This window comes from Solanum tuberosum, unplaced genomic scaffold (genome assembly GCF_000226075.1).
Source record: "Solanum tuberosum cultivar DM 1-3 516 R44 unplaced genomic scaffold, SolTub_3.0 scf00143, whole genome shotgun sequence".
NCBI classification, from domain to species: domain Eukaryota; kingdom Viridiplantae; phylum Streptophyta; class Magnoliopsida; order Solanales; family Solanaceae; genus Solanum; species Solanum tuberosum.
The window spans coordinates 70,619-93,286 of record NW_006239068.1 but is presented as its reverse complement, the minus strand read 5'-3'; the positions used below and the strand labels follow the sequence as shown (position 1 = coordinate 93,286).

General features: G+C 35.2%; 1 protein-coding gene across 1 annotated transcript; it reads left to right on the top strand.

Annotated features, from left to right (window-relative positions):
• Window positions 1-254: 254 nt before the first annotated feature.
• LOC102605199 (protein tesmin/TSO1-like CXC 5) lies at window positions 255-22,523 on the top strand. Its single transcript, XM_006352091.2, has 8 exons — window positions 255-816; window positions 2,169-2,255; window positions 4,819-4,996; window positions 8,206-8,562; window positions 8,806-8,909; window positions 8,984-9,078; window positions 20,518-20,907; window positions 22,079-22,523. Exons 1-8 carry the CDS (start codon window positions 491-493, stop codon window positions 22,273-22,275), a joined length of 1,734 nt encoding a protein of 577 aa, XP_006352153.1. The 5' UTR covers window positions 255-490; the 3' UTR covers window positions 22,276-22,523.
• Window positions 22,524-22,668: the final 145 nt, after the last annotated feature.

The window sequence follows — 22,668 nt, the reverse complement described above, 5'->3', positions numbered from 1 at the left end:
TATATATATATATATATATTAATTATATATATACATTCAATAAGAGTGAGTAAAATCATCAAAAATTATATTGTAGAATTTTTTTGTCACCCTTAATTGAATCACCTAGGTAGGTGAGAGGGTAAATTATAATAATCCCAGTATATTACGCAGACAGTCATCTAACGGTGGAAAAGAGAAGTTTAGATGCTTCTATGAATTTGAGCCGTCTGTTTAACTGTGGCGATAAATACCGTAGGATGAGATTTGCGTACCATAATTACCAATTGAATTTCAAAAGGTAGAGAGGGAGGAGCGAGTCCCAGGCTAGTTCAGTTGCTGCTTCTTCTCTATACATACAGCGAGGATTTATACGCAACACATATGTATCTGTCATCTGTGAATCTCACTGTTTGATATAGCTTCTGTTCTCCGTTTTTGAATTTCTTGAATTTGCCGTCAGAATTTCTCTGGTGAATTTTTGAGGTTTTTTTTTTGGTTTTGCTTTTGAATGGAGAAAAGTGAGGGAGGGCATTTCCCTCCAAAGATGGCTGAATCGGAGCCGGCTAGCGTTCAGGTGGAAACGGATAATCCGGCAAAGAAGCTAGCGAGGCAGCTGGATTTCACGGGTGGTGTACCGGCGCAAGCCCTGACGGTGTCTTTGCCGGAACATGCTAACCAGATTATTCAACCGGAGGTAATCAAGTCTAGTCAGTTAACAGTGTCCATGAAGTCAACACAACTGATAAGGCCACAGCCGCAATTGCAGCAACATATACTGTTGATGCCAATGCAACAAGCTCCTGTCTTGCCTCCGCAGCCTTTAATACGACCTTTGTAAGTGTAGCCCTTCAATTTGCTAGAATTTTCAATCTTCAATAGTAATAAATATGTTCTTTTCAGCTAAATTCATTAATAAAGGTAGATGCTTGAAAATACAAATTCTTATGGATTTGTTTGAATTTCACCCAAGCAGCCTTTGAGCATGTGCTAACAGTTTCTCTAGTTTTATTATTGACTATGCATTCTATGACTTCAGAAACAGAAAAGGCCATTTCTTGCAAGCTAGGGAACTAGTTTTTAGTTTCTCCCTTGCCGATTTTTGTTAGGAAACACCATTCTTTCTCTTGTAGTATGCTCTAACTAATGTAATTTCCATCTTTGCATGTGGTTCTAATTTTCTAGTTGATTATACTTTCCGGTTTACATCCTTTTTCTGCTTAACTATGCCAAATTGTGCGGCAAGGTCTTTAAACGATGTTGATGTTTCAATGACAACATTCCTGTCACTTTGACACCTTACAAAACTATGTAATAGTCGTCCTCTTCCAGTGTTATGAAAAGTAATCAAGCAACGGTGCAATGTGAAGTGAGGGTTCATAGCTTCTCATATGAGTAGAGAGTGATCCAAGAGGGAAGCAAATGCATGTCTCAATCTAACTAAAGATGAAAAAATGGGGATAAATTAGAGCTTCGAGCCTTTCTCCATATGAGTTAACAAAGGAGTTCACTACCTTTGTCTGCTGTCCTTCACATTTGTTTTTAGCTAATTCTTTATTTATAAACTGATTGTTAGGAAATAAAAAAACGAGACTTGCATTTGTAAGCTAACTCTTAGTACACTATGTAAGCAAGTAAAAAAGTGAAAGTTAACAGTAGAAATATGTTCTTTCGATCGCTAATTAATTAAAAATTGAAAATCAATTTTGTTAGTGAAATTATCTTTTTGTGGGTTTATGGAAATTTTGTTAATGTTATTTGTTTTGAAATGTTCGGATTCCTTTGTCATTGTTGTCTATTGGATATTGAAATTAATGAAGTTAGTTGCATTTTGATGTTATAAGTACTAAATTCCCATTTTTTTGGTTAATTTTTGTATTCTTCCTTAAAATTTTTCTCTCTACTTTGAAGAAGTGTGTGCTTTGCTTCTCGACTCCTGTCTAAAACCCTAGGAGGTTTGTTGCTTATTACACATTTCCTTTTCAAATCACTGCTCCTTTCACTGATTGAATTATGAATTTTGTCCACTAATGCTAATCAAATAGGATTTTATGTGTGGTTGTTATGTTTTATTCATATTCAAGGCTATCCCACTTGTCTCACTTCCTACATGTATAGCAAAGAGGGGTGCGGGAGGCATCAAATTTTCTCTTTAAACACTTCCTGAAATTTGTACACTCTCTTTCCAGGTCAAGGCAAAGTTCCAGTGAAGCAAAGGATGGTACACCTAAAAAGCCAAAGCAGTGTAACTGTAAACATTCTCGATGTTTAAAGTTGTAAGTACTTCCTCCTTTTCATGCACAATATATGTAGAAACTCCCACCAATATTTATGGTTAATATTTGAAGGTACATTGAATAACACCCAGATTAGAAAGGTCATTTTTTTGTAATGATTTAAATTGAACCTGATAGGCTCTGCAATAACTTCTTTTCTGTCCTTCTCTCATACCTCATGCAGTTCTAGGAAGTTAATGAACTTGTGATAGGGACAGCATAACGCCTTTCTAGCTTTTCAGTATCTACTGTCTTTAGCCTGAGTCCTGAGACGGGATAATTGGTTGTTCTGACTGCAGCTGGAGATTCTCTATCAGAAACTAGGTGGACTTTTCTTAGTGTTGATTGTTATGTTTTGCTAACCATCTCTTAAGAGGCAAAGCTCCAAGTAGGGAAGCAGTGAAAGAAGTAAAGGCTCCAAGTACAAAAACAATGAATTAAAGAAGGAAAAAGCTATATATTAAGTAAATATTTTCTTCAAAATCTATGAAGAGGCAACAAAATTTTTTTACTCATCATCTATAGAAGGAAAAAAGCCCTGTTTTGCAGGTAATCTAACAAAAGAAGCACTAGGAAATCTAGGTAGAAGTTCTTTTCTTAGAAAAGATGACCATTGAGAGGTTCTTCCTATTGGTCTAATGATTTGTTGCTTGGTTTAGTATGCTTAGCTTGGGGTGCAGCTATATTTTGCTACTGAACTCTTCGACATTTTTAATTCAAGAACTTAACAAATTATTACTATATCTTAAGAGATTCTAGAAAATATGATTGAAGATTTCTTTGTTACTTTTGCCAAAGGCTGAATGGTTAGTCTATCCTACCAATCAACTCTTTTCATCAACTGGATTAGATGCTTTTGCACAGCCTAATTTGGTGAAACACTCAAGTGTGGTAAATTTGCATTTGCAGCAGTCTGTGCACATTAAATTCTTTTCCATCATAGTAGGGACTGATTGTATTATCTTTTTATTTATCTATGTGCACATGTGCACAGTGACGGGGATTTTCTGAAATGGATTACTTACTCTTTGTGATCAATAGTCACTCGATTTCTCAGTGTGTTAAATTTGCATTTGCAGCAGTCTGTGCACATTAAATTCTTTTCCATCATAGTAGGGACTGATTGTATTATCTTTTTATTTATCTATGTGCACATGTGCACAGTGACGGGGATTTTCTGAAATGGATTACTTACTCTTTGTGATCAATAGTCACTCGATTTCTCAGTGTGTTAAATTTGCATTTGCAGCAGTCTGTGCACATTAAATTCTTTTCCATCATAGTAGGGACTGATTGTATTATCTTTTTATTTATCTATGTGCACATGTGCACAGTGACGGGGATTTTCTGAAATGGATTACTTACTCTTTGTGATCAATAGTCACTCGATTTCTCAGTGTGTTAAATTTGCATTTGCAGCAGTCTGTGCACATTAAATTCTTTTCCATCATAGTAGGGACTGATTGTATTATCTTTTTATTTATCTATGTGCACATGTGCACAGTGACGGGGATTTTCTGAAATGGATTACTTACTCTTTGTGATCAATAGTCACTCGATTTCTCAGTGTGTTAAATTTGCATTTGCAGCAGTCTGTGCACATTAAATTCTTTTCCATCATAGTAGGGACTGATTGTATTATCTTTTTATTTATCTATGTGCACATGTGCACGGTGACGGGGATTTTCGGAAATGGATTACTTACTCTTGGGGGATCAATTGTTACCCGATTTCTCACGCTTTTTAATTGACAGGGATTAACATTCTCTCGTTATAAAAGATCAGCTCCCTGTAATTGACATCATTTTTTAAGTGATATTCAATTTTTGAATTGTTATTGTGAATTTATTATTCATGTTCACTTACTCAGGTCCTCCATTTTTGGAAGGCCAATGATTAAATTGACCCAGTTCATCTTAGTTGAAGTCACATGAGGACTTCTCCTGTGTTTTAATTCTCCCTTGGATTAGCCAAATGAGCTCCTTTGAGTACATTAATGATATCTATGTTCCATACATTATTTTCTTCCATCACTGAAGGAACGTAAATATCAAAAGCCAAACCTTTTAACAAACGGTGGTTTTGTATAATCTTTCTTCATTTGTCCTTGTTACCATCAAGCATCTTATCTGAACATATAAAGATGATGTTACCTGTTGCTGATTCTGATAAATAGAGGTCTCAATATAATCTGTTTGCCATTGCTTCTAAGCCTTTTTATTTTTGACATTCCAGTTTGTATATAAAGAATATGTAGGTTTTTAAAAATAAAAAAAGAATATTATGTTTTTCTTCTTTAGGTATGGTTAAGTGTCATCTAGACGACTACTTTTTTAGCTAGATGATTTATCTTTTTTTTTTGTTCTTTACTTTTGGCAGCACAGTTTCCTTTTCTTTTTCACTTAAGTTGCTCAGCATTTGTCAAGTTCTCTTGCTGAAAATGTTAAAATGAGTTCCAATCCTTCCTACAATTACATATGCAGTGTGATTTTTTTTATTGCTTCTAACATATACCTTTATATATGTATGTACTTGTTTTCATTTTCCTTTAATTTTGGTTCAGGTATTGTGAATGCTTTGCTTCTGGCATTTTCTGCGATGGGTGCAACTGTGCCAATTGTCATAATAATGTCGAAAATGAAGCTTCTAGGCGAGAAGCTGTTGAAGCTACTCTAGAGCGTAATCCAAATGCATTCAGACCTAAAATTGCCAGCAGTCCCCATGGAACTCAAGAGAAAAGGGTATTCTTTTGAATTTAAGCAAATTCATGGATGATGCATCATTAAGATCTGAAGCACTGGTGAAGCTATCCTTATTTTAGTTCTGTTTTAGATTTGGAAACATCTTTGATATATGGTTTTGGTTGATTTCCGCATGGTCTACATTTGCTTGTCTATGAAACTGTTTCAATATTTCGGGGGGATAGGGGGGTAAATGAAGTTTCATTCATTATTAACAGACCATAATGGTGTCCAAGACCAAAACTATATACAGGTTATGAAAGTGGTTTTACCACAAATATCTATCAAGCTATCCCAGTCATCTATACATGTGAAGTGTTCTCTTTACACCAAAAAATAAATGAAATAAAGAGTACTTCCTTAAACTCTTAACTTCCTTTTCATTGGAAAAATCTCCTATTTAATTTCTTCCAAATATTCTTAATGCTCCAGCTGTAACATCTTTTCCGACATACTTTAGGTAGGACCCAGGATTTTAATAACGACAATGTAAGACTCCAAAGCTGATTAGTGATCTGAAGCGATGTATCAAAAGATGATTCCGTTTTTCCGCTATCCTTTCCGTATTGTATCCTTCACTACACACCATGTGAAAAGGCCTTTCTTTTTGGTGCCTTGGCATCCTCTACACACTTCCACATCTCTTTCGTCTATCCTTCATAAACTTTAAGTAAAATGATTTAACAGTAAGTGCTTTAGTCGTATTCCCCTTAGGATGGCTTGTCGGGCGGTCTAGGCCTAGTGCGACCCCTAAGGGCCAGTTGCTTAGGGGAGGGGGGAGGGGGAGCGTCTTCCTTAGGAGTTGGGTTGTTGGCTGGACCATTTTGGAAATTGTTGAGCCTAGCTCAACCCTGCACCCCTAAGGATGTGGGTTGAGGGGGAGGGATGAGTGGGCCCAATGTAGGTTGATTGTTTATTTTATATTTAGTAATATTACTTCAAATTTAAATTCAAAAACAATGAGTAAACTAAAGTAATGGACTTAGACAAAAATTTGGAAAAGAAAACCTCAAAGCTTCAAATTTTATCAAGTATAACTTTCAATTTTTAAAACTTCAATGCAATTAACAAATTTATATTTTGAATTTTAAACTTGCAAATTACAACAAGAGTCTCAGTTTTGTGAGCTGGATGAGTGGAAGTCTCATCTAATTAATATTCATCTATTCCTATGTTTTCTTGGAGCTGTTAGAAAATGTGCAGGCATTTCCTGTGATTGTGAAACATCATTTACAAAAATTAGGAGATTGTTAATCATAGAACTACCAACTTGTGTCTTACCTTCATCATTACCTGTCACAAACCAAGTAAACCACTATGCAGATAACCATAGGAAGTAGACATTATGCAAATAAAATAACAAATTCAAATTTTCAGAATAATCAAATATTTATGGAAATTAAACCACGTAAGTAAGAGTTGGAACGAGTATACAAAAATGGCAAATTGAAAACAAAAATAGATATAACCGTAAATTATTGAAGTTTGTTTTTGCTAGTTGCTAAGTTAATAACATCAAACATCGTTAACTAATTAGGAATTTTGAGAGGAAAAAATAATTGTGAGCTTTTAATCTTTGATGGCAATTTAAGAGAGAAGAAAATTTAGAGATTGTATGATTGAAAAATGAAGAAGGGATTAGGGATATATACAGTTGAAGTTTGGGGGTCAAAATGCAATTTTTTTAAGAAGGGTGGTGGGGGGGGGGGTGAGAAAGATATACTTTATGAGAGTGAGGCTGTTTTGGGGAGTGACCTGATGGGAAGTATTTAAAAAAAAAAATTAATTGGTGTAATTGGACAGCCCTGTAGGCGTGTCCTGGGTTGTTGGCCAGTAATTGAGGCCAGTCCAACAACCTCTCATTAATGTGACCCGCCAGGCCCTAAATAGGTTGTGTTAGGCCATGCTCTTAATGGGCTGGGTGGGGAAGGAAATGGGTTGTCCCCGCCCATACGTCCCGCTCTATCTTCTCTCTCACCCCCTACTAGCCATTCATAAAGTTCATGTAAGAACTCTTCGAGCACCTCTGGGTGGCCCTCCTGAAAGTGATATCTCAAGTAATCTGCTGATCCTCTCCTCAAAATAAACGCTATTGTCCATCTACTTAAAGGTTAAAAGAAAAGAAGGAAATAGGTGTTTTCCGGTGATCAGAAGGACCATGGGACAATAGTTCCACAAAGTAACTTTAGTGCATTACCTTGGGAAATGTGCCTGGGAGCTTTTCGTAATAATATAAGAACGTAATAAAATTAAGCTTCAAAAATTTAAGACAAAAGTGTATTGAACTATACTTAGCAGTTGCATAATATGGAATTATAGACGTCTGCATCCAAATCTGAATGAAAAAACAAAAGAGATCTCTAAGGCTTACAATCAAGGATTCAAATGGGAATGAATAAATAAACTGCTTTTCCTTATATTTAGTTCAATAAGGCCTACTGTTATTCTCACCCACAGGGGTTAGCTCAATTGACAAAGATTGAGGGACTTGTGTCTTAGGTCCCAAGCTCGAGACCTATGCCAAACAAAGTCAACCCAGTATTTAAGTGGAGAAAGATAAAGGAGCGGGCCCATCATCTACGAGTTTTGAGGTTTGACGTTGGCCCAAAAAGTTGGCTCCAGATAGATTTCTCGATCATCCAAAATAAGGCGGGCTGTTATTCTCTACACTTTGAGAAATTAAGTCAAATATCAGTCTCCGAATTTGTTCACTTTATGTGGGATGGGCTCCAGATAGATTTCTTGATCATCCAAAATAAGGCGGGCTGTTATTCTCTACACTTTGAGAAATTAAGTCAAATATCAGTCTCAGACTTTGTTCACTTTACGTGGGACGGAGTATTTTTCCTAGGAATCAAATGAAATGAGTCATTAAAGAAATAATATTTACTTTTGATGATAAAAGTGTTCGTCCTAGTTTCAGGCATTACTGCAATACTTATACATGTTCTTGTTTCTCTTTATGCTTCTTGCTTTGTGATATTAGTCCTGCTCTTTTTATTTTTTATTTTTGTGGTACTGTTGCTTTCCAAGGTGACTGAAGTAATTTTTCTCGTCTTCTCTAAAATCTTGTGGATTATTTGAAATTACTGTTTCATGTAAGAAGTTTCGGGAGATATGGATCTTGATGTGTGTTTGCTTGTAATGTATTTACAAATAGCAACTGCAATCTGTTGCTTCAATGAAGAAACTTGCATGTATCTATGCAGGAGGAAGCTGGGGATGGCTTAGTACTGCCAAAGCATAACAAAGGTTGCCACTGCAAGAAATCAGGTTGCCTGAAGAAGTACTGTGAGTGCTTCCAAGCCAATATTCTTTGCTCTGAAAATTGCAAATGCATGGACTGCAAAAATTTTGAAGGAAGTGAAGAGAGGCAGGCACTTTTCCATGGAGATCATGCCAACAACATGGCATATCTCCAGCAGGCAGCAAATGCTGCTATAACTGATGCCATTGGATCCTCTGGTTATGGATCTCCTCCAGTGAATAAGAATAGAAAGCCTCAGGAGCTGTTCTCTGGGTCAATGATTAAAGACCCTGTTCATAGGCTCGGTCAGTTTCAACAGGTAAACATAAACTGTTCTCCGGTTCAACTTGACTTGTATTTCAATTGTGCATTTATCTGCATATTCTGGCATGGGGTCTGTTCAATAGGATATTAATTTTGTAATGAACAGTTATTATTCTTGATTCTATGGTCATTGATCAGTGTTTCTATGCTTTCTAACAAGCAGGAGAAACAACTTGCTTTAGCTCTTGCTGAATATTGTGATAATAGTTGATTAATGAACTCAAATCGTATCATATAGGAAAACCAGATTAAAGCTTCAGTTCCACCATCTTTGTTGTCTTCCATTCCTGGTCCCCGTGTTAGTAATGCTGCAGCATTAGGTCCTCCAAAGGTTACCTACAGGTATTGCTAACTATCCTTGAGAAATTAAACGGCCACTGCTCCTTCGGAAAACTAATTGTTCTGTCATTTTGTAGGTCTCTGTTAGCAGACATAATCCAGAACCATGACATCAAGGAGCTTTGCTCTGTTTTAATTGTTTATGCACAGGAAGCGGCCAAGATGCTTTCAGGTATACATGGATGTTTTCTGAGAAACTAGACTTAAGTTTACATCTTGTCGCATCACCAATATTTTAAGTAGTAAATCTTTTCATCGTTAAATTTACTTTCCAGATTTGTTTAAGTTCGTTTAATTGATATTTCCACAGGACATACTTACAATTGTGTCCAGGTTTTTTTATTTTTTGATATACAATTGTTTCCAAGTCTTTTCTTGAATCATTACTGAAGTGCTTTCTTCTGTTTTTATTTATGTTTTACTTCAATCAAGCCTTTTTCCTTCTTAATACCTTGGAGCTATGACCCAAGTAGCTCCAGCAATTCCTTCAATTTTTCTGTGAATTTAATTCTAAGCAGTGTTATCAAAAGTAAAAAGCGCTATAAAGCTCTAAGGTCCGTAGGGTCAAGCACAAATAAATAATGAGTTTTAATGAAAAAGGGCAAAAAGGGAGAAAAAATAAGAAATATTTATGTTTAGTCCAAGACTAATAATTCTAATCATGAATGACAAATATATGAACGAAGAAATTAATTTTTTTTTTACGATAAAGTGAAATATCAATTGTTTAGTGTTGCCTCTTCGGAAGAGGATCATTGGCAGGGAAAAGTATGCCTCAGGACCTTGATGACGACACTGAAGTGTACATCAAGCGAGGCGAATCACTCAACACGTTTTGAGCCTTGCTTCAGGGCTTAAGTGTGCCTTTGACAACACCGTTTCTAGGTAATAGTTTAAATGGATGCGATAATGTTTACCTTCTGAACTAAGTATAGATAAAGTGAATACATTGCCCCAAACTGAAAACGTCAAACTTCAAAAGTATGGAAACTTTAGCTAAATGGGTTATGGATCATATGTGTGGCATGAATAGCTCAGGAGTGTGAACATTTTTGGACTCATTTATGTGTGTAGTGCTTTATTCATTACTGAGGATTTCCAGAGACTGCAAGTTTTGTTTTTGATTCTCGTTTGCTCCTTTTAACGATTTCTGGTAGGGGAGTTTGGGATACATAGGCAATACCTTAAAATAACCTTCACACATGATACTCGAGTAATTTCCATCATGTCAAAAAAAAAATTTGTCTCTATTTTTCTCCTTACTTGATTCATTTTCCTTCCCATCTCTTTTCTTCTGAATAGAACCAAGTAGGAAGAAGATAATTTTTTTTTTTAGAAAAAATGGTATAGAGGAAAAGAAAAGGCACAAGAGAAAAGAGAAGGTGGGAGACATAGAATTGGGCTGTTGTGGGCATGTTGCTGAAAGAGATCTACAAATTAGAGAACTCTACCTTATGTATTGTTAGATAGTTAATGTACATCGTTAAAATGTATATAGTTCTACCTAGTGGTAGTTTCCCACACTCAGAAAACATGATTATGTACTATGTAAAGTGTAAAGGCTCAGTGTAAGACAATTGTGATATGCTGCATCTCCATAATGTTTTCTCCAATGTCTTCATTGTTCACATGGTATCATAGATTTGGAGTCACCAGCATTATCCAGAAGAGGAAAAGATAGTCATCACGCATTTTCCGGTTACTTTTAGGGCTGTTTGTATCAACTACCCGTTTTGTGAGTATTGTGCGAAAACCAGCACCACCACTAGGTTCAGGACCTTCCGGTAGCCAAAGTCCAACAAACCTCTCTGGTGGCTGACTTCCCATATGTCACCATGTACCGGCAAGCAGTGGCGGACCCAGGATTTTCACGAAGTGGGTTCAAGATATAAAAATATACCTAATATTATTTGTAATTTTTATGAGGCTAACAACATACATATCTGACTATACTAAACAATGTTAATACATTTGAAAAAAAATTACATTGACTTATGAATGAGACGGTAAATAACAAGATGGACGAAAAACTAGGCTTCAATATAAACTAAGAAGATAAAAGAATATTATGAATGATTTCTCTTCATTCAACATTTAACAAATAAAAACAAAATATTAAACAAAATAATTATAACCTTAATTTCATAATCGAATACATAGAAATATACCTAATATTATTTGTAATTTTTATGAGGCTAACAACATACATATCTGACTATACTAAACAATGTTAATACATTTGAAAAAAAATTACATTGACTTATGAATGAGACGGTAAATAACAAGATGGACGAAAAACTAGGCTTCAATATAAACTAAGAAGATAAAAGAATATTATGAATGATTTCTCTTCATTCAACATTTAACAAATAAAAACAAAATATTAAACAAAATAATTATAACCTTAATTTTAGAATCGAATACATAGAAATATACCTAATATTATTTGTAATTTTTATGAGGCTAACAACATACATATCTGACTATACTAAACAATGTTAATACATTTGAAAAAAAATTACATTGACTTATGAATGAGACGGTAAATAACAAGATGGACGAAAAACTAGGCTTCAATATAAACTAAGAAGATAAAAGAATATTATGAATGATTTCTCTTCATTCAACATTTAACAAATAAAAACAAAATATTAAACAAAATAATTATAACCTTAATTTTAGAATCGAATACATAGAAATATACCTAATATTATTTGTAATTTTTATGAGGCTAACAACATACATATCTGACTATACTAAACAATGTTAATACATTTGAAAAAAAATTACATTGACTTATGAATGAGACGGTAAATAACAAGATGGACGAAAAACTAGGCTTCAATATAAACTAAGAAGATAAAAGAATATTATGAATGATTTCTCTTCATTCAACATTTAACAAATAAAAACAAAATATTAAACAAAATAATTATAACCTTAATTTTAGAATCGAATACATAGAAATATACCTAATATTATTTGTAATTTTTATGAGGCTAACAGCATACATATCTGACTATACTAAACAATGTTAATACATTTGAAAAAAAATTACATTGACTTATGAATGAGACGGTAAATAACAAGATGGACGAAAAACTAGGCTTCAATATAAACTAAGAAGATAAAAGAATATTATGAATGATTTCTCTTCATTCAACATTTAACAAATAAAAACAAAATATTAAACAAAATAATTATAACCTTAATTTTAGAATCGAATACATAGAAATATACCTAATATTATTTGTAATTTTTTGTTGATTTTAGAATGATAAGGGATTTTTTAGTTGAAGAAATAAAAAATAACCACAATAATCATATATGTATATATAAAGACTAGAATCAAGAGCGAAAAACATACTTGATGGATATTGACTATTGATGCAAGATTTGAGAGACGGGGAGAGTTTTTTTTCTTCAACAAAAAAATATGCTCAAAATTTTGGGGGGGAAAGTAAGAGAGGTTCAAGAAGATTTCAACAAAGAAGAAGACAAAATGGTTTTTAGAATTGAGAATAATAGGGATTAGTGCCTTTTTGGTTGAGTTTTTTTTAAAAAAAAAAATTAAAACAAAAAGGACAAAAGTTGTTGACTATTGGACTTTTAATTGTAAAAGTAAAAAGTTATTTTACTTTTTATAGTTTCTAAGTAACAAAAAGGACAAAAGTTACACCTACATTGAGGACAAAACTGTGTGTGAACGTTTTATATAAAAAAAAATGAATTAAAACTAAAATGTGGCAATGGGGATTCGATCCCGGGTTGGCTGGGGAAATTGAACCCCCTCAACCACTCGGCTAAGCTTCAGACTTGTGTTAATGGGTTCAAAATTTAATATATACATATAAAATTGTAAAAACTGATTAAATATACATATATATACAGTGTTATTTTTCAACGAAGTGGGTTCATATGAACCCACTTGAACCACTGTAGGTCCGCCCCTGGTGATTCTTACGTACATCTAATTAACCCAAAATTTATGCATGCATGCAGTTGATATGCCTGGAAGTTCAAAATTACGGCAAGAGTAAGATCTTCGGTGTCACATCAAGACCATGCGCAATCATGTAAGGCACTTTCCAGCCATCTCCATCGCAGATGGGGTTGCCTGGTCATCCCAACGCATCCAGTTTCTAGCCAATTAAGACCGCTGGTTGTTGAGATCCATCCTTTCCAGCAAACTGTCCTGCACCTCCTGGAGTTTAAGAAGGCCAATCAACAACAAGACCACCATGCTTCAATGGTAAATACTGTGGCTGGTGGAAAGCAAAAAATGCAAGACTTCATCATAGGAAAGGATCTCAGTTATGACACATCATCATGGAAGGCCCCAAAGTCTCCCATGCCACAGTTGACAAGGAAAGAAGACCATCCCAAAGAGGAGAGATAAATACAATGATGAAGACATCAAGGCCATCCAAAAGAACGCCAAGGAAAAAAAGTTGTTTATTTGTAGCACAGGTCCTATGAATCCAACAGAATCTCATCATGTGCAACTATCAAAGAAGTGTGAGATACTCTACAAACCACACATGAAGCAACGAGTCAGGTAAAGAAGTCCAAAGTTCTCCTCCTAAATAAGCAGTACGAGCTCTTTAAAATGAATGGGGGAGAATCTCTTCAAGAGATGTTCCATAGGTTCGCAAATATTACCAATAAACTTCTTTTTCTTGGAGTGGTTATTCCTCAAGCACAAAGAATTATGAACGTGCTAGACATATTACCCGACTCCTGGGAGAGCAAAGTGAATGCCATTATAGAAGCAAGAGATCTGGAGAGAATGACCATGGACGAATTCTAGGAAATCTAAAAACCTATGAGATGGGGAAGCTCCAGACACAGAAGAATATTCCCCCAAGCAGAGCTGTGAACCTGGTCCTTATAGCTACCCATGACCAAGATTTTGGTGAAGAGGACATGGCATTACTCAACAAAGGTTCCAAAAAATAATCAGGAGATGAGGGTTCCTGAATAGAGGAGGCTCGTCAAGGCCTAAACCTGAAAGAGGCAATCCAGAAGGTTGTTGTAGATGTGGAAGCTCAGACTACTTTATTTGAGATTGTCCAAAAAGATATGACGAGAGAAAGTTGTTCCTCACAAAAGAACGGGCAGCAAGAGAACAATCAGATTCAGAGAATATCTTTGCACTAATGGCCTTTTAGATCAGGCACATATCTCTGAGTCCAAGGATGCCTTTAAAGATCTCCATACTTCATAGGAGAACGAGGAGAATGCATATACTTCTGTTGAATTAGACTTAATGATCATGAGAGCCTGGAAATTGAGGATCTAAAGGAGCAAGTTCGCTCTCTAAGTTCTGAAAAGTATTCACTGGAGATGGAGAAAGAGGAACTCACAATTGCTCTCTTAAAAGCTAAAAATTGGGCTAAGGAGATATGTAGGGATCAAAGGACTGCTCAAAATCATCAAAAGAGAACTGCTGCTGAGCTTAAAAGAAATAGTGTGCTACAAGAAGATCTGAGCAGAGCAAGGCATGAAGAAAAGAAATCACTTAACAACAGGGTATTCATATCTATCTCCTGCAATCATCCTTGCTCCAGGCGCCCAAAAGACATGCTCGACCAGGTATAAAATAAGACGCAACGAAAGAAAGGAACTTGGTCCGTCATCAACAAAAGCAAGTAGCTGGAACAGGTGGAGGGTATTCAACCTACATTCCCTACATAATGGGCCCAGGAATGCTTGGGTTACTGGTTTCAACCATTGATCAAGTTGAAAGGGCCAAGCTAGGAGGAAGCAAGCATGAGCATGCGTAAAAGTCTTAACACATGACATAAAGAAAGAAAATATTTTCTCCGACTGAAAGTCAATAAAGAGACAGATCAGGGTATACAAAAAGGAAGGAACCACTCCCGGAAAACAATGATAAGAAGGCCAGAAATGAACAAGTGCCTTAGAAATATGATAAAAGAAATAGGCTCCAAGGTACTGCAGAGCTGAGGAATCTGTTTTCAGAGGATAGGAAAAACAAGAAAGAGAACTGCAAAAGAAAATAGTCATAATTCATTCATGTTGATGGCTAAAAATTTGGAGAATGTACTTCTTTGAGAAACCAGATGAAGAAACTTGTTCTCTGAGAAAAAGAAGAAGATAGGTGCAGAACAAAGAGCTGAAGCAATATGAACCTAGTTTGAAGAGAAGCAACACATATGAGAAACATAAGAGGTTGATCAAGAACACTCTTTGATTACCTTAGAATGTACCCATGGGTTTATCATCATCAAAAAAGGGAAAGATTCAAGATCATATGGTGTTTTGATGATTGACAAACTGTTACAAGTGATAATCTACATTGGGGATGAAGACTGAAGAATGGAGAATAAAGAATAAAGAATCAAGAACCAGGTCCTCACATATTTCTTAGAAGAAGTGAAGATATTAACAACACTACCCGAGGAACTCATCAGAAAACCTGTTCTTCTGAACAAAGGAGATTATCAAAGATAGACGATGAAGTTGTTCATGTGTGCACCCAGATTCCTTGGAAGAATTGCAATACATGAGAATTCAATTCAACAAGGAATTGGATTTCTATACAAGGGAAGTTCTCATAAAATATGCACATGGAATTAGCCTCAAATAAGGAGATCAAGAAACCCACATGCATGAAGAAGAGGAAGACCAAGTCAAATTAGGAAGACATAGTGAAAACTTTCTTTGAAGGACACGCTTTTCGTAGAGCTATCATTCACACTAACTTGGTTTTACTACCAAAGAAAGCAATCATTCAGTCGTTTGCATATTTGACGCCAATCAGTTTGAACACCTTTGTTAATAAGGTCATCTCTAGAGTGGTCATGATAGATTGGAGGATATTCTACCTCAAGGAAAATCTTCCAACCAATCAGGTATTTGTGAAAGGGAGGAACATTATTGAAAATGTGCTACTGGCATAAGGAAAAAGGGTAAGCCAGCAATGTTGTGATCAAGTTAGATATGGCCAAGGCATATGCTAGTGTGTCATGGTTGTATCTTACTTAAGTTCTCAAGAGAATGGGTTTTGCAGAGAGCTTTATTGATATGATATGGAGATTACTAGCTAACAACTGGTATTCCATACTATTCAATGAATAGTCTTGGGGTTTTTTCACTCTACCAAGGGAGTGCAACAACGAGAGCCACTTTCTCTTGCACTGTTTATTCTATTTGCAGTAGTGCTCTCTAAGCTCCGAGTCTTTATTGGATACCGATAACTATCAAGAATTTGACATGCCTAAATGGAGTACTAAAATTAATCATCTTGCGTATGCAGATGATGCAATTATTTTCAGCTCAGTAGAGAGGAACTCTCTAGCGATGATCAAGGAAGTTTTGCATGAGTATGAGGGTTTCAGGCAAAAATACGAAGCTTCCTTTCCTAACACTTGGGAGTAAACACTGTCATCATGGTTAAAGATGTGTCTACCAAAGCAGGGGGTGTGGGGTGTGGGTGGGTATGTGTTTCAGGTCTATCCTTGATGTCTCCAAAGATAGTTTAGAACTTTAGCAAACTTATGGATCAACCTGTGAGAGTATTATAAGAAGCAAATACCCACAATGATCAAATGGAAAGAATGCTCTTAACTCTAGAAAACAATGCTTGAAGCAAGATATGAAACTTAAAATAACATTTGGTGGGAGCCTAGAAATGACACTGCTAATTTGTGGTTTAACATTTGGTTAAGGTTAGGCCCCCTGGTTTATTTGGTGCCCTCAAATCAGCTAGATGCCAGCATTGAAGAGGTGAATTTCTTCATGCAAGAGGGTCAATGGAATGTGGAACTGATGAGATAAACACTACCTATATACCTAGTTGATCATATTATCAGTGTTTTGCCTAGAGGAGAACAATCTAACATATGTGATAAACCTTTTTATCACTAGTAGTGGCAAATTTACAGTTAAAAGTGCCTGGGGGAGACTATGAGAAAAAAGGCGGATCGATAGTGGTATTTCAACATATCTAGCCTACCCTACAGAATTTCTTTCTTCCTGTGGAGGGTGTGGATAAGAAAGCTACCAATAGGTGATGTTTTAACCAAGAATGGTATTGCCATTGTTTTAAGGTGCAGGTGTTGTGAGAATCCTCAACCGGAAACTATAATCCACCTGTTCCTAATTGGTGAGTCTGCTAAAAGCTTTTGGAGTCTATCTACAGGAGCAAGTGCGGTTTAGGGCCCTTTCATCCAGTTAAATCAGGCAATAACACAATGGTGGAATGGAGATTATGCTACTAAACTGAAACCACTATATCAGGTTGCCCAAACCATCATTATGTGGCAATTGTGGAAGAGGATACATCATTGTCCATGGAGAGACAATGTCCAGGAGTAAGGTTGTCTATGACATCAATCAAAACCTCTATCATTTGGCAATGTGAGGTTTCCATGGTTGACAAACATTCCTAACACTTGGTCATAGATAGTACAGAATTTGGAAAGTTACAAGCCTTAGTTAAGGTGCAAGTTTACTACAAACAAGTTTTCAAACACTCATGTACAAAACTTGCAAAACCAATCTAATCAACTACAGATAAAATAACATGTATTTATATCACCCTTAAAATCAATCTAGGTTTAAATCAAATCCATTTGAACCCCCTAAAAAGATTTTTTTTTTTGATTCAATTTGTTAAAAATCAATCTAGGTTTAAATCAAATCCATTTGAACCCCCAAAAAAGGAAAATATATTTTTACTAATAGATCCTTTAATTATCAATCTCAAATCTCAAATCTCAAATCTCAAATCTCAAATCTCAATCAATTAACTACATCTAAGAGTCGGCATGTCATATATCTTAGTTGTTGGCATGATTGGACAGATTCGAAATATCTGTACATATCTATGTTATAACTCTAAATATTTGTGTAATGATGATAGGAGATAACATAGATTAATGTAGCATATTTTCAGAGATATTACAATTTGGAATAGCATATATTTAGGGATATATAGCAGATTTTTAGGCATGTAAATCAGAATTCTTTCTATTTAATGGAAGAACTCTCATTTGAGAGCACTCATTCAGCAAAATTGACATTATTAATTGTTCAATCACTGGTGGATCAACTTTTTTCTCTTCAAAATTATCGTCATCGGTGTCGAGGATGATGACATGGAGCACATCATCAGCTCCTCTTCATCTTTCCAAAGAGGATAGTGCTCGTCTCAGGTGACCTCCATTAGTGGCAACACCACTGCGTCCATTCATCCTCTCTTTTTCCTTCCCTCTCACTTTTTTAGCTTGTTCCCAGATTCTCCAATGAGCAAAGCTCAAATATCCCTCTGTGAGCTCTGCCATCATTATTCACCTCTCTTCCTCACAAGCCCAACTTCAATGAATTTTTGGTGTTTGCTGTGATGGTGAAAATGGTGAAAGTATCTTTACTGTATGAAGGGATGGTGAGAATATAGGAGAAAAGGATAAAAAATGAAAAAAAAGAGAAGAAAGAAAAGAAATTTAATAAAATTTCCTCATGTCAAACGCGTGAAATTCATAGGTTAACATAGATGTGGTTGTGGCTTTTTAAGGGTGTAATTATTATAGTTTGAACACTCTAAGGGGTGATAGGACCCCCATGAAATTGAAGTGTGTAGTTGGAAATCTGAATATAGGTTGAGGGGCTTTTAGCAACTTTCTCTTTTGTAGACTGTAGTTAGCTTGTTTTGATTGGGTTTAGAAGATCTATGATCAATCTAGACATTTTAAGTGAGAACAATGTCGAGTTAGAGGCTTGACCAGATATTTGGATAATGTGCGTGCCAATTAGTAAGGAAAAAATCTAGGTCAATTATTTTGTTACCGCCATTATAGAATTGAATTTTCTTAAACTTCTCTACAAATGATAAAATACAATAAGTGAATTGATGTGGAATTGTTTTTCTTTGGTTCATTGGTTGTACTGAATGGAAAGGAACTGAAAGGGAAGGAAAGGGGGGTGTGGTGGGGGTGAGGACCCTTAGAGGGTGAGATTCTAGTTTACTTTAATCATAAAATTTTGTGCAAGCCTTTGTCATGGTTTCTTCTGTTTCTTTCCTAGTCCTTCTTTCCAATCTAATGTGATGTTACACTTCTAAGATCCCTTCTTGTACATTTTTTAACCTTAACCTGCTTGATTAAAGAATGATCGGCTTCACGAGAGGATAATTCTCACCTCCTTCATTGTGCCGATTCGGCTTGTTTCGCAAACATGACACATCACTTGTGAAGTATTAAGAACAAGAATGGGTTGTTTTCTTAGCAAGATAGGCTTCACACATTGAGCCTTCAACTCTATGACCTGTTTGGAAAGCCACAATGTAATTGTGATTAAGTGTAATTGAGTGTAGTTACACTCTTTGACATGTTTGATAGACCAAGTAATTACTTGGCGAGAGAGGAATTGGGTGTAATTGAAGGGGAGTTATTACACTCCTCAATTCCCAAGGGAGGGTTAGGAATTGGGTGTAATTACATCAAAAATTTTAAAATTCTTTTTTGTCTTTTATTTATATTTGTATTTTTTGTTTTAATTTATTTTTTATTTTTATTATTTAAAAAAAAATATTATTTTTGTTATTTTTAATTAATTTCATATCCTTCTCATTCCCAACCTTTACTTTTTCATGTGATTCCACTCAATTTTTCGTATTATTTATTTATTTATTCTATTTTTTTTTCATTAGCATAATTTTGTTAGTATTCTAATTTTTAAATTAAGATACAATTCATTGTTGAATATGGTTATAGAATTACGTTTTCATTTTTTCTTTTAAATCATATTTATGTACGTTATGTTGAAATTTGACATAAGAGTATTATGTAAAAAAATATTTTGAATTTAGAACTTATGTTATATTTTCGGTTTCATTTGGTTTAGTTGTATTTACTTGATGTTTCATATTGCAAGTCATTTATGTTTTAGTTAGACTTGATAGAGTATCTTTTTGTCAACTGTTTTAATATATGACATTATATTTATAATATTAACATTTTTGTAAACATGTATTTCATGATGTTCATAAAAATATTATACTTTTAGTTTTTATGATTAATTTAATTAAAATATACTAATTTGGAAAATATAAATCAATTATTTTTATAATATTAATTAAGAACATATGTTTATTAATTTGTATATTTTCAAAAGACAATATATGTCTTAAATATTTAATTTAATATTATTTATAAAGGCCCTTATTCATCTAATTTAAAATTTTAATTTTAGATAATTAACTTTTATTTTTTAAATTTAATATAACCTTTTGATTGCACTTGTTCAACCAAACAGTACACTTGTAATGATAGTATAATTACATTGTGGCAAACAAACAGGCCATTGTAATTATTAGGCCACCAAATCCAATTACCAGGTGGTTATCCAACAAACCCTATGTTTCGGCTTGATATCCATTAAGATCACAAGATTCAAACGTTTCTTTACTTAAACTCCGTACCAACTCAAAACCAAACAAGCAAATTGAAATGAAGGGAGTATCATTTTTTTTCACCATGGAGATATTTAGCATCTAGTATCTGTACGTTTTTCCATGTGATTTGCTTGATTTTAGCCGACATTTCCAATATCACATGATGTTTTAATTGAATACTCATGCTTTCAGATGAAAAAGATGCTTCATTAAAACAGGCCAAGCACCACAGAAAAGCTTCCTATCCCTCCTCAGGTGTTGAGAAGGTTATGCCTGATGATTGTTCAACAGGAATCCAGGCCGAGAGTATCAGGGTGGATGAATCTAGACTGGATGGTGCTGATGTATCAGCAGAAAGGCCAATATCTCCGGGAACGTTAGCTCTCATGTGCGATGAACAGGATACGATTTTTACTGCTGCTGCTGCTCCCCCTAATGACCTAACAAGCCTAAGCAATAATACGTCTTTCCAACTGCCTCATGGGCAGGGCATGGCAGAGATCTACCCAGAACTGGAGAGAATTGTGTTGGCACAGACTCGTGATTGCCTTAAAAAGCTGATCACTTTAGGAGAAATAAAAGGCAAGTTTCTATTTTTTTCCGTCTGAAAATCTGATTCTGCTTCATCAATTGATAGCACTGGTCAAATGTATCTGCATCAATGAAACCACAAATAACCCATAAAATTGATATGACAAGAAAGCTTCAATCAAGCAACCAATCAACTATGCCTCAATTTGAAGCTATGTTGGGAACCGGCTGCAATAATCCTCCTGTAACTATTCCGCTCTATGCATTCCTAACTCATTCATATATTATGTAAGGCAAACTTGGAGCTAACTAAAATAGAGTATATCTCACATTTACTTGCATCGATATTATAAAACTCTAACCAGGCTTAAAAGACTTGCCAAATACCAGGCTTAAATTGTAAAAATAATACTTAGGCCTTTATTCCAACTAGTTAGTCCTATATGGATTATTTTCTTCAAGTATGCACATGTAGTCTGATGGAACATATATACTTTTGAGATTTGAGAAAAGAAATATGAATAAAAAAGATAAAGAGTTTTTGTACTGAAATATTTTTGGATTCCTGTCTCTATGCCGAGGGTTGCGAAAGTGAGGTAGGCCAAAGAAGATTCCATTAACTGAACCTTCTGTTGGTTAGGTAGTCTCAAAGCTGAGATTCTGCACATAATCAGTTGCCAAAAGCTGAAAATTTGGAATTTAGATGAGAAAAATAGCCACACAAAACTGGCACAAGTCTTGTGAGTGCTGGAGTCAAAAGGCTTACCGATTGAATGTGGTACTGTCATAGGATGATAATCTCACTTTACGAAGGCAGTTTATTCTCTCATTGGTAAAAGTTTAGCTGAAGAAGTCAAGTTGGTGTACATACTCAGAACAGAAAATACATTGATCCCAGTAGACCAGACCTTCAAGAGTGGTCCACTGGACTTGTAAAGAATTTACTTTCCTGTTCCCTTGCCCGTAAAACTTGAAATTTCCTAGAACCAGTTAGAAACAAACTTGAAATGTGATAGCCTGTCAGTCATCAATATTCGTTCTTTCTGATTATGTTTAAGGGGCGAGGGGAGCTTTAAAACTTCAAATTATGCTTTGGTTCATTTGCAGTTCTGTTACCCCTCCCCACTTCACGAGAGGAAAACAAGTCCATATGTAGGTACTGCTACGTTTCTATTGGGATGCCCTAATTGTTTATTACTTAACATGTCTATTTTGATTACAGAAGTAAAATGTTCTTCAATGGTGCGAGATACCGATTCAGGTAGACAAAACAATGTGAGCAGCAATGGTGTTGCCAATACTGTTCCACCTCCTCCACCACCACAGCAAAAGGTTGACTCTGGAACTACTGCTGCTAATAACGCATGTCCTAAAGTTCATCCCCCAGATGGAAATAGGGACGTGAAAGAAAAAATCTGAAATAAACTGTAAACAATTTTAGAATGAGATTTTGTCTATAGATGCTGAATCTTTGTAATATTGGGCTGTTCTTCTTTGGGTTTCTCTTAGATGCTGTGACAAGGTTATTTCAGGCCTCCCGTTAGAAGTAACCAGCCCCACTCATATCACTTTTACTACAATTTTTCCTTGGTATAAGGAAGGAAAGGTACACAAAATACCGTATGGGCCTATTTAAGTACATGTTTATTGAGAAACTTCGAAAATGACTTGGCATTTGAGCATAATTAGTACTCTAAATCTCTGTCGCCTCTCTTCTCTCTCTTGCCTCTCCCACTTGGTATTTTGTATTTTCACCCCTATATCTCTCTCTTTGTATTTTGTATTTTCACCCCCCCCCCGCCCCCTTGTATT